Source organism: Aptenodytes forsteri, unplaced genomic scaffold (assembly GCF_000699145.1).
Source record: "Aptenodytes forsteri isolate BGI_AS27 unplaced genomic scaffold, ASM69914v1 Scaffold255, whole genome shotgun sequence".
NCBI classification, from domain to species: Eukaryota; Metazoa; Chordata; class Aves; order Sphenisciformes; family Spheniscidae; genus Aptenodytes; species Aptenodytes forsteri.
In genome coordinates, this window is record NW_008794888.1 from 10,326,223 (window position 1) to 10,339,462 (window position 13,240).

The 13,240-nt window shown below is 40.2% G+C and overlaps 1 protein-coding gene across 1 annotated transcript in view; it reads right to left on the bottom strand.

The window, feature by feature from the left end:
- The window catches only part of MYLK (myosin light chain kinase), a 223,972-nt gene that overhangs the window by 23,568 nt on the left and 187,164 nt on the right, over window positions 1–13,240 (bottom strand). The window contains exons 22-26 of the mRNA XM_009274992.2: window positions 9,161–9,460; window positions 8,863–8,865; window positions 5,158–5,193; window positions 4,968–5,061; window positions 3,716–3,919 (exon numbers count right to left, since the gene is read on the bottom strand). Coding sequence (XP_009273267.2) covers window positions 3,716–3,919; window positions 4,968–5,061; window positions 5,158–5,193; window positions 8,863–8,865; window positions 9,161–9,460 — 637 coding nt within the window. The remainder of the gene's footprint in view (window positions 1–3,715; window positions 3,920–4,967; window positions 5,062–5,157; window positions 5,194–8,862; window positions 8,866–9,160; window positions 9,461–13,240) is intronic.

Consider the following 13,240-nt stretch of genomic DNA (forward strand, 5'->3'; position numbering starts at 1 on the left):
GGACCTCTAGACACTCTGGTAACATCATTAGATTAAACTGCAATTGCATTCATAGAATGCATATTTTTGCATTTATATCCTGAGCCAAATCGAGTTTAATTTTTGCCAGGTTAGTTAGCTGAACTGAACCAATGCAGATTAGGTTTACGTATACACAGAAGGAGAAGTCGGCTTTCTTCAAACAGTCACAACTAGTTCAGAATCTAAATCTCTCATTCTTTTCTGGATTCTCCTCTTTTCAGTCTTCTCTAGATGAGGTCACAGAGGAAAATATTCCTGTCTACAGAGTCACAGAATACACATTTAAAAAATATTTTATTATAAGGTTTTGGTCATGGAGGAACAGTGAGAAGAATCTACCTTGGAGTTGCCCGGGCAAATACTCAACTGCATTTTAATAAATCTCCCTTCGAAAAAAAGAGAAAACCTTGGTGACTTGTGCCGACTTCAACCACGCCAAATGAACAGAGTTTACTGCTGAAATTTTGCTTTAATAATCTTAATTTGCAATACAATAATCTTCTTCTGATCTATGTCAAAATAAACTATCTGAAGTATGTAAAAACTTTAAGGCACTTAGCTCCCAGTGCCAAATGCCATTCACAACATGCTACTATTCTTCAGATACTCTTTTGCCACTGAGATGCTTATTGTGGAAGCAGTACATCACTGTATTTGAAAAGGAAATGCCTGAGATTTGCCCCTGACTTCCAGCAAATGGTAGGTGGGAGGGTTTCCAGGGAAGAGCACATCAAGTGAAGGGAGCCTACAAGAAAGCTGGAGAGGGACTTTTTACAAGGGCATGTAGCGATAGGACAAGGGAGAATGGCTTTAAACTGAAAGAGGGTAGATTTAGATTAGATACAAGGAAGAAATTCTTCACTATGAGGGTGGTGAGGCACTGGATCAGGTTGCCCGGAGAAGTTGTGGATGCCCCATCCCTGGAAGTGTTCAAGGCCAGGGGGCTTTGAGCAACTTGATCTAGTAGAAGATGTCCCTGCCATGGCAGGGGGGGTTGGAACTAGATGATCTTTAAGGTCCCTTCCAACCCAAACCATTCTATGATTCTATGATTTGAATCATTATAGTGTTTGATTTTAAATGAATGATAAAAAATTCTAAATGTATTATAAATACGAAATCAAAGCATATAAAATAGTGGCATGACAAATATTAAAAGGAGAGAGGATGAAGTTCAGAAAGTTATAAGAAAGATATGGGGATAAAATTAAAATGAAAAATTTAGGATGAATATCAGGAAGAAAAACCCAAAGGTATTCCTCATCAATAGCTCCAATTTGAGTGGAGGGGGAGCTGCTAAATTGCAGTCACTGCTAAAATCTGGTTTAAAAGGAGACTGATGGCAGGAGGGCTTGATTTTTTTTTTAAATCCTAAATCCATGCATTTAGACTCTGACAGGCATAAAGAGAACAGCTTGGATACTAACAATTTTTGAAGGTATTTCCCACAACTTCTTCGATACACAAAGAAATATTAGCTTAATAGCTAAACCAGAAATGATCCATCAGTGGCTCTCTAACAATACAGGTGCAGTTGCCATGCTGGGACTGTGTCAGCTGGGTAACGTGACAGTGTAGAGGCTACCAAGTCATCTGACACGAAGGTGTCGCACAAGCATCTCACTGCCCAGACGTGCTCCAGAGCAGGGACGGACTGCTCCCGCCTCCCTGCGTGCTGCTCTAAGAACCCCTCCTCCTACAGCTCTCAACACTATGGAAATCTCAGTGTGGGGGTTCAAAAGCCAGAAAAGGTGGCCACCCCAAACTAAAATCACATCCTAATTAGACTGGTTAACAAAACTACTTTAAATTGGATTGCACTTTTCTATATTTTTAAAAAGTAACCCCCCTTTTTTGGCAGGGGGTAACTAACAGAGCCATATGCTATTCAAACTCTTTATACATTTCCTTGTTTTCCATTAGGTCTGCCAGCTCCCAATTCCAAGGTAAGTAGGGCTCCCTGCCCTTACCGTCATCAGCGTGCTCAACTGCTGAATCTAAAAATAAAAGCACCTTCTTGCACAGAAGTACCAAGGTTGTATAATGGAGATCCAGTCTCTGAAATACGCTAGTGCAAGAGTAGTTTGCACATAATCTAGGCAAGTGCCAAGCAAGCAAAATAGACATATAGTCTCTTTTGCTTCTAACAATTTATAACTTATTCACCACTTCCAGCCAGCAAAAAACCCGCTTCTCCTTCTTGCAGCAGACAGCGTGTGAAGTAGATGTGGCAGCAGAACAGTGACTGATGTAACTTTTGGGGAAAAAAACATCAGCACAGATCAGATTTCATTTTCTTTCCAGCTGCTACTGCCACAAGTACGGGATTCACACTAGGCAGGTGCGTTTGGATTATGTAAACGTTGGTCACGTTGGTCATTATTGTTTTTGAAGTCTGACCGTTACTTTCCATCCCACGCTGTACAGATACTTTTCTTATAATGAATTCTGGTGCACGAACATGTTGTGAACCTTCTTTTTTCTGGAAGTGAATATCTACTATCTCTAAGTACAAAGCTACCCAAGTCACAGCCCTGTGAGATGCTTTACAACACTGCTTTTGTGGTGCTTTTCTGCTATTTCCCACGGTGGTGTGGCATAAGTAGCTCAAGGCGAACAATTTCTGGGAGGTAAAAATAAGTGTTGCTATCTTACTCAGCAAGAACAAGACAGCAACATAGGCTGTCTTCGAATTCAGCTTCATTTAATTGTATAGCTTTGGATACAAAGTGCAATGACTTTCAAGTAAAGGAGAAGTTCCTTTCCACAACTGCTACACCACCAACTGCTACATCATGGAGAATCTGTGTATTGACATTAGGGGCAGATTGATTGATGTTTAATTAGTTTTTTGGGGGAAACAGTCAGTGTAACCAATCTTTCTGCATCTACTAATCTAGATTTAGAACACTCACTGTGATCACCTGTGGAGATTTTTCAGACAGCACTCCCTTATTACAAAAAATGTTTTGCAATCAGAGTATTTATGTTGTTGCAGGAAAAACACATCAGACTAATCCTTTAAGGTCTCTTAAAAATATAAAAACTGGATATAGTGCTTGATGAAAACTGAAGTGTTCCCAATACCTCTTGGGTACTATAAATTTGCCTGGGTGAATTTTCCATGGAAATTCAACAATTTTGTTAGAATGTAGCTTACATGTTTGGATTCTCAAGCATATCTTTCTCTCCTACTATTTGTTGTGCGCCAACATTCAATTCTCTGCAAGAGGCAACTGGTCAATGTTTAAGTGAAATTTGACACAAGCTTCTTCAATACATGTTTTTCTTTACTGCCTAAAGAAAAAAATATTTTTTCTCCTCCTTAAACATGGTTTTGGTTCTAAATGCAAGCCCAAATTGCAGCTAACTTTTTTCTCTCCCCTCCCAAGTTGGTAATGAAAGAGTGAGCTGCAGAAAAACACCACATATACTTGATTAAAAAACAAACAAACTAGACAATAAAGACTGTAACACATCTTCACTGATTTTTAAGAGATACAACACAGATTCACTTACACAGTTTAAACAAGTTGGATAAATAATTGGAAAAATTTGCAAGATGTGAAAACCATCCAAGCCCTGCAGATGCTGAAGCTTTTGACAGTCCCATGTCTAGGTAAGTTGCTACTTTTGTATGCACAATTATTTTCAACATTATTAGCTTTGTTAGTGTGATCTGCTTTATACTTACATTTCCAAGACCATAACAACGTTGGCTTTTTCTTCAAAGGCATCTATGCATTGAACAAGTTTTGGATGATGTAGACAGTTCATGATGCTGATTTCATCCCTTATGTTTTCTTTTTCCTTAGCAGAATATGCTTTGAAAAATTTTCCTGCCCAAACTTTTCCAGTCTTCTTTTCAACAAGCCTAAAGACTTGTCCAAATTTCCCCCTGAAAATATATAACTATTTCCATAAAATGTTTTTGCAATGTACGGGCCACCACGAATAGCAACATTTTACTAAATATTCCAGTGCAACCACTCCATTGTGAAATAAAGATGTCTTCATATCACGTACTGTTCTGTACTGATTTTGTGCAGAGTAATTTGCAAGAACTTTTGCATGAATACCACATTTAGAGATACCCCGTAACTCCAATTACCAAGTTTTATATATATGGATTCAAATAACGGACTCCTACCAGGCTTTAATTCGTGTGACTCAAGTTTTTCTGCACACAGTTTTCTATAGGCCATACACCTCTGAAGGGGCAGCAGATAGGAGACATCTCAGCTACAGGATATAGGATATAGGTGAAGGATATAGGATATAGGTGAAATCAGAATCTGAATGCTAGAGGCTTCAGTACTATTATTTTACACTGCTGTATACGTACAATCCTACCTCTACAATACACTTATCAAGATTTGTTAATGGCAGCATACAGGATCCCCTGGCCTTCAGCACCACCAGCAGCACAAATTGCTGAAAGATTACCGTGGCATGCAATTCACATAACCACGAGTTTGAGCACTGAGAAACACAGCCAGGCTAATCACTCAGCTTCACTGAGCAATACTATTAATGCTCTTGGGATTACGACCGCTGTCAACAGAGATTCTAGCCCGTGGGCAGGATAATCTCATTACCACTAATGGATATAATGGAAATGCAAGTACACAATGTGTACCTTTTTTTCAGCTAGCTTTTAGAACACTGAACAACGAATGAATCCTCTAGCTTTATTCATTTGTGGGCTCCATTTTCCTTGCCAGAAATGCCTGTAGTGCCTATTTAAAATTATCAATTAATAGGAGTAAAGGATCTTTATGGAGTGGAGGCCAACATATGTTAAAATCTATTTTTACTGCAACAGACGAGCTCAGCTGGAATGTTGAAAGTGCAAGACACCATCAAAGAATGAATGCACATGATCTTTATAATTGACTGGTAGCCTTGAAAACTCCGTGTCTTCAAAAGCACGACATAGTACTTACGATCCCAGTCTTTCTTCAATATTATAGACATCTGAAACTTTTTGTTCAGTGTTGATAGTAACCGTCCGATAGTCGACCTCTGTTTCTTTCCCTTCTACAAATAAGTATTAAGGACCACGATTAAAACCTCCATAAAACATGAATTAAACACAGCTTTGCATTTGTCCTGATTAAAACATAAACTTCTTACCATCATCAGATAGCTCCACTTCATCCTCTTTAAGTTCTATGATGAAAATAAAAGGACATTAATAACTTATTATCTAGGATATGGTACTTACATAAGATAGTCAAAGTATTCACAGTAACATGGGCAACTAGTAGACCTTATGGCTAAACAGCAAAAAGCAGTCAGGGAGTTTGTGCATTAACTTTGTAATTAAAATCTCTTCACCACTTCTACGTGACTATTGACGACACAATCACAATCTGGTCACCATTTCTTAATAAATCAAGTTCATGTGTTTTGCAGTAACTTGTCTATTTTACCTGCCTACTAGAAACATCAGCATACTGAATCAGTTCAAAGTCATCTAATAAATAGCTTTAGGAATGCCTTAGTGAAGTAGAAATTAAATTTAAAATATTAAAATCAGTAACAACATTCTGGTTCAATGACAAATCCTTTTCTGGCTTCTCTATGCATTTTGGGGATTGCAAAGCCAAAAGTAAAGCAAGTTTATACGTGAAAAGATTTCCTGCAAAACATCCAATTTTTTCAGACTAGATGACAAGATGACTAGAAAATTTGGACAGCATGCACCTTCCTGAGCATGGCTGAATTTTGAAATCATTGAGGTCCAAACGGAGCCTCAGTTCTGCAGGCATACTCAAAGGCAGGCAGGGATGTTGGCAAGCCCAGTGACATAAGACAGAGTAAAAGCTGGCCTGAGTGTCCTGATGCTAATTTTTAATTTTCATGTGCATGAACTGTCAGTCGCACCGGTTTGTGTGTTGTTCCCTGTGTTGCCTGCAGGTATGAGGGGAAAGGGGTTGTAGCTGGAATGTTGTTATATATTACTTACACTGCTTGGGCTTGCTCCTAAGACCTGTGGCTATGACCAGTAATTTGAGAAACTGCAAAGGCAGTTGCACAGTGACCTGTACAACTCTCCCTTTAGCTGCTGAAGCTGCACTTTGCCATCGTAGAGTGCGAGCCTAACCAAATGATTTATCCCCGCTGTGTCAACAGATTTATGTTATGAAACATTAATGCGGTACTCTGGACGCTGTTAGGTGCTTTAGAGTATAGAGTTATATGCAGCAGATGAGAAGAAAACAACAGAAAAAAAGGGTGCAGGGTGAGCAGGTAGCTGGTCTGATGCATGGGCATCACCTTTTCACATCCAACACATAATGCTGCATCTGTATTCTGGTAGCAAAGCCAATCAAGTAGATACAATCTGTTACTTAAGCCCTTCTCTCTTTTTTCTGGATTTGCAACCCTTATATGTCCCAGCACAGACTAGCTGGTTTGCAGCAATTTACCAGAAGAGCAGGGAGGGAAGCGAGCCCTCCCCGCTCAGGGGTAGCTGTCCTCAGATCTTCCTCAGCTAGAAACCACACTTGCATAGAGCACATCACATTTTCCTCCCCTTTTAAGGGCTGCATAAGGGAGCTGATCCCAACCATGCTGCCAGTAATTAACGTCTGCCAAATACTGATTAGACAAAGAAGTCAGTTCCCGGTTCTGCAGCAACACTATATTGAAGACATGAACTAGAAACATTTTGGTCCACCAGTGGAAGCCTAAATTAGATAAGCGGAACATATCTGAGCTTGGTAAGTGCTGAGTAGCTGTGCTAAAACCTTCCTCAGAGTCAACGGTACCAAATTTTCCTCAAACATGGCAATGCCTACTTTAATCTGTTGTGACTTACAACCTTATTTTAGTAGCTGTTTTCTTTAAATGCACAGTGAAAAGTTAGCCATGCCTTTCTTCACTAAGATTATATGGAGATTGCTAATATGCACTGGCCACCTCAGTATGAAAATCAGTCATCAGTCTTTCTGGCAGCAACGGAAAATCCCTAGTTACTCAGCTAAGTGTTTACATAGGTGGCAGCTTAAAGTCCTGACTTTGAGAGGTGCTGAACACATGCATTTTCCACTGCCTTTAATTAAAGCACCAGTTATATTCACACACTTGAAAAATCACGCTTTATATGACTTGCCCTTTCTCCATGCTAGCTGCAGTATCAAGAATTGAAATCAAGAATCCCTGGCATTGAGAGCACCAAGACAACCCACTGTCCTGCAAACAGAATACATTTTCTTTTCACTCAAAACAACTTTTTTTTGTTGGTTTTTAGATGTATCACAATGATTCATACACTTTCTAGCCTTTTTGTATTAGATCTATGTAAGAAAACTCTCAGTCTTAAAAAGAAAAATAGCTTGTTTGCTTTGGTCCAGTACAAGTAGTGCTTGCTCTAGGAAAAACAAATGTAGGGAAGAGTCAGGTCTCCAACTCTAGAAGGCGTTCGTCCTGCAACTAAAGAAAGAGGGATTTCAAACACAGGGAATTTTATTATGAAGAGTCAATACCGTCCAGCTTCCTCTCAATTTTATTGCTACTCTTAATGGTATTTCCCCCCCTTTGAAGAAAAGCTGCATCTTGATTTAGATCAGGTTTTAAATCTTTAAAATAGAGGAAAGTAGTTTCTCAGAATGCATCCAATTTAGCACTTGAAGAGAAATATGATTTACTTTTGTTTGGAAATGTCTGTTGAGAGGTTTACACAGTTGGATGATGCTGCACCACTTTGCTATCATTTTGTCTTGCTGTGGCAATAAAAGAGAACATCACAAGGATTATGTGAGACACTTAAAACTCCAAAGCCCTGCATACATAAGTAAGGAGGGAGAGATACAACACACAGTCCACTCCTCAAAGACAGGAAAAATGGCAAAATACATTATTCCTGGTCTGGGCTTTTCAGTGTGGTATGACTATCAAAGTGGTCCTTGCACAGGAGATAGATGTGGGTGTGCACAAAAATATGCATTCAATATCTGTTTTTTTAAAAAAATGCCGATTTTTGTGTGTGTTTAAAATTTTGGTACCAGTTTCTGAATAATTTCTAAAATGCTCCAGCCCTTCCCATTAGTCCTTTGAGAAGACCTTAAGCAAAAAATAAGAGGCAAAAGATACTGAAAACTATTTTTGCAAGTATGTGCAACTGTAATCAAAAACCCTAAAAAATATTTTTAGCACCCATAACGCTGAAAAACCAACATGCTAAGTAGGATAGCCCTGAATTCACAAGATTGGTGTACTAGGGGCAACAGGACCGAGGTGCTCTACCATGCTGGGATTTGAAGCATGGGAACTACAACTAGGTATGAGAGGCTAATTCTGTTTCTGCTGCATATTCACTGCTTGGCTAGCAGCAAGCACATTTACTTTTTCCAAAAGCAAATTTGGGATAGTGTTTATGGCTTGTTTTTCCATGGTGTGTCCAGTATAAACTGTAATGAATCCATCAGTATGTTTGAGGTAAGCCACTAAACATCATTTTCCAGCTGGACATGGTCTGAATGTGTAACTTACGTGTGAAAGGTTTCATCTCCCATTACCTGTGCACTGAACTACAGAAGTCTGTCAGCCAGCGCTCACGCAGCAAGCCAGAAGTTGAATTATTGGTTGCTTTCACAAGGCAGGGTTTTGGGATCCCTGAAGCCAAGTTTCCACAATGGATGCATACAAAACTTACATGCACAGACACCCACGTGAAGTCCGCGAAGGGACTTCAGCACACTTACAGCCAGCATAAGCGTTCATTGCACAGAGGCACATGCGAAGGAGTGTGTACAGCTGCCTGACCTCACTGGGGAACTGTTAAGATATCATTTAATTGAATTTAGATTTTTTTTTTTTCTTGTAAAAACTAACCTTCTTGTTTCTCTCCAACTTTTACCAGCTCGGATTCTTGACTGGGCTCGCTGATGCCGTACATAGCAGCTCGCACGCGGAATTTGTACTCCCGGTCAGCCTGCAGGTCCTGCACATTGAAAGAAGTGCAGGTAGTGAGATCTGTCCATTTGTTATCCACTGAGTTCGAGTTCTCCACGGTGTAGGACTGCACTGCACTTCCACCATCGTAAGAGGAACCGTACCATGAGAGAGTGAGGGAGGAACTCCGTACGACTGATGCGCAAGGTGTTCCGGCAGGTGGGTCTGGTTTATCTGCCTTGTTTCTCTCCAACTTTTACCAGCTCGGATTCTTGACTGGGCTCGCTGATGCCGTACATGTTAGCAGCTCGCACGCGGAATTTGTACTCCCGGTCAGCCTGCAGGTCCTGCACATTGAAAGAAGTGCTGCGGCAGGTAGTGAGATCTGTCCATTTGTTATCCACTGAGTTCCAGATCTCCACGGTGTAGGACTGCACTGCACTTCCACCATCGTAAGAGGAACCGTACCATGAGAGAGTGAGGGAGGAACTCCGTACGACTGATGCGCAAGGTGTTCCGGCAGGTGGGTCTGGTTTATCTGCAAAAGCATAATGCAAAGCACATTAGATGAAATGGCGAAGGTAAGAGGTAGGACTTCCATTAGGGTATGACTGGCCCTAGCTAACAGCCCTTTTCTTTCCATGCCATTGCTCTGCTTCGGAGGTTTGTACTACAGCAAAAAGGAACAACTGCAGCACAGATAGACTTACGTGATTTAGCTAACATGGATGCCAATCCCACATGGTCCTCAGCATGGGCTGTTCAGTTCCCTGGGCATCTTGCTAAGCCATGCTGAAGCCTAACGCTCTTCACAGCTATCATTACAGAAACATGACTAAAACCAGTAACAGCTATGCCTGCAAGTACTGAAATAAAATCTCTCACAATAGTGCAAACCGCTCCTTGATGAACTTCCTTAGAGGTTTACCCCTGTAACAGTCACCATAGCTGTGATGCTCTTTCTGCAGCTCCCTTCATCTGCTTCCATACTTCAGGGCCACTACTAACCTTTCACGGCCTCAGAATGTGCCGCTTATCCGACTCTACCTGGGTATCAGAGATACCAAAACCAGTTTGTTGGTATAGAAACACAGACCTTGAAGGGTGACAACTTTGTCTATGTGCAGTTTTTGGAAGCCTTGTGCACTTTTTAGTAAAAAGGAATTCAACTTAGAATACACCATTTAAATACTGAGATTTCCATCATGTGCATGTTGGAAATTGTTGGGGAGGTGGAAGATAGAAATTTCTAACTGTTTTTCCTCAGTTGGAAGCTTGCTCCCGCAGTCCTTCTTTGCATGAATAGAGCCAATATCACCAGAACCTGGTGTGCAGATGAGCAACCAACTATGCAAACATCCGACACAATACAAAAACCTTGCAGTTATACGACTTTTTCAAAATGAAGTTTAATGATTACATAGTTATTGAAATTAATGTTTTCCTAAGACAGAAAAACATTGACTTTTTAAAAAAATTACTGATTAAGAAAATAATTATAGAAGTTAAGCACTTCAAAAGACTTTAAAGGGAACAAATATCTTCCTTGGGAATAATCCTCTCAGAAGTAATCTAGCAAAACCTACAAAATAATGATGTTGTTGATCTGGATGAACTAGTGGCCAAAGGTTGAATGAGAAATCAAAGGATGGGATAAAATGACAGCAGATGAAAAGAAAAAGATAGAAAGTGTGAGATGCTACAAACAGTGGTTACACTGGACATGGACTTATAAAATCCTGTCCCATTTTGCTGGTTAAAACTGCTAATGGACATTATCACTTTCTCCTTAAGAAAGGTGAGCTACCAAACCAGCCAAAAAATACAACCAGCGATAAAAACATCCAAATGCTGGGGAAAACTGCCATTGACTTTGATCAAAGCCTTACTGTGGTAGACTATACCAGTTATCCCTCCATAGTCAAATTATCATTCTTAGGAAAATGACTGAGCAGACAGAAATAGCCACAGTTTGCCATGAACATGCCTTTAGTTCTTGGACAGAGGGACTTCTCTGACTGCTGTGGTTTTACTTATAGAGAGGGAAAATGGGGTAGTCTAATCTGATCAAGACACTTACATATCAGTTCACTATTTGGAAGAGTGCAAGTTCCATTGACCAATGATTTTCCTGAAAAAACTTTTGTAATTCCTTTTAGTTCAGTTGTGATGGAAAATCCATTTCCCCGCACAACTTAAACATATTAGAAGATATATAAATAGAACTTTTAAGTATGAGGGAAAAGACTGGGAGGGAGGAAGGGAGATGGGTACTAAGGGTTTGCCACTGCATTCAGCATGAGAATGCCCAGGCGGAAGAAGAGGAGACTGCCAGAACATAGGTTATCTTTATTCACTTTGGCAACACTTAAAACACCATTCCACTAGGAGTCATCATTATACAGTACATCTCTTGTTAAACACAAATATCAGAAACCAGATGTCCTTAACCTCTGGAATGGCTTATTGCCCTGCTTAGTTGTCACATTTTACTCATCTCATTTTCTGGCAGAATAAAAGGGACTATTGAAACAAGCATGAATTTATAGTGTAGATACCATGAACTGAATCACAGAGAGGTTAAATGATTCGTCCAAGATTAGGAAGAGAGATTGCAGCAAAGATGAGAACTGAATCTTGATCTCCCGGTGCCCAAACAGCAGCACCCCTCTTCCCTGTGCTAGTCCTGCCCCAGCCCCCTCAGAGCTGCAAGAAGTGCAAATTCAATGCTCACACCATTCACAATAACAGAACCCTTGTACAATACTACAGCAGCCACCAGAGAGCTGGTTGTGTGGCACACATGGATTGTACGATTTTAGTCAAACAGCAGCGATAGCCATCTTCTTTTCACTACAACTTATTATCCATGCAGACCTTGTAGGGAATGATGCTACCTCTGTCCTCTTCAAAATCTGTACAGAAAAAGAATATTCAGCTGTGTGTCTTGTTTTCCTCCTGTATAATCAGCATGGCATCATCTCAAGATGCAGATAGAAGAACTTGGATAAGTAACAGCTGACTTATCCTAAATCCAAACAGAACGGAACAGTTGCTGATAGCAAGAGGAAAATACTTTGAAGAAAAGCTAAGCCAGTCTATCACCTTACAGAGGCATCTGTTCGGGTTTGTCAAAGTAGTGCAGATCCTCTGATGTCTGCTATGCACACAGCTAAATGTGGACGGTATGTGTTTATTTAAAAAAAAAGAAAGTGTTAGCTTGCTCTAATGCTCTGCACTGAATTTTACAGAGGAAAGAATAAATATGCTTCAGTCTTTGCAGAGCACAGTAGCCTGCTTCCCGTGCAGGACATGAAGATACAGTCTCTCTTTGCTGCCTTTCAACACACTTCTGTTTCCAAATGAAACTCTGGGCATGATTTATCAGTTGCCTAGGCCACAGTTACCTTAGTGACCTCTCTTTCCATGACTCACCTAGATAACTGCAATCCATTTGGCCAGCATAGTTTACAGAAGCAAGGCTTAGGTATGTGAGCACTGGAGAGAAAACATTCATGGCCAAGGGGACATCATCGGCAAAGAAAATGTTACACAGCTTTAGTCTAATATCTGCCAGCCTTGGGAATATTTCTACTTTCCTAATAAATTTTTCCCAGTAGGCAAAGACCAAAACCTGCAACCCTGGCTGGACCCTATTGAGCCAGAAAGACGCACGTTTTTGTTTGAAAATACCATGTGCTGCTGCTTGCAGATCTGCTCAATGTATAAATACTGGGGTAGTAGCTGCTATGGGAGATCATAAACAAGAACAAAAGCCTAAACTTTGCTCTTTCTTAATATGACAGATGTATATGTACCATTTTACCATGCTTAAAAATGATTTGATGGTATTCTACAGCTCTGCACATTCAGAGAATTTGCAGGTGGTCTCTCCATGTGTCTGTTTTGTTTCTCAACAGTTTATTCTATGGGGATTTTAAAGGCTACCCTTTATTCATCTGTCTGTATTGAAAGCTAGGATATTTTGCCAAACTACATTCCCTTCTGGAATATGAAAGCTCTATCAGCACAATTAACTGCTTCCAATAAAAATATCCAGTGGGTTGAGGAGGGGTGTGGAAGTCAAGCACAATTCTCTGTTTTGTCCTTCTGTTTTAGTGTTTAGTATACCATTAATGTCCTGGAGCTGCTCATCTTCAATGTTTCATTTGCATGCCACGTGCAGTCTTTTACACACACAAACATACTTCATACTTAGGCTTATATTATGAGGGCTTTACATAGGCTTCATTGGACCACAATTTTGTTATTCCTGTTCTGGACCAAACCATCGCCACAAGCCAACATGTGAACTAGA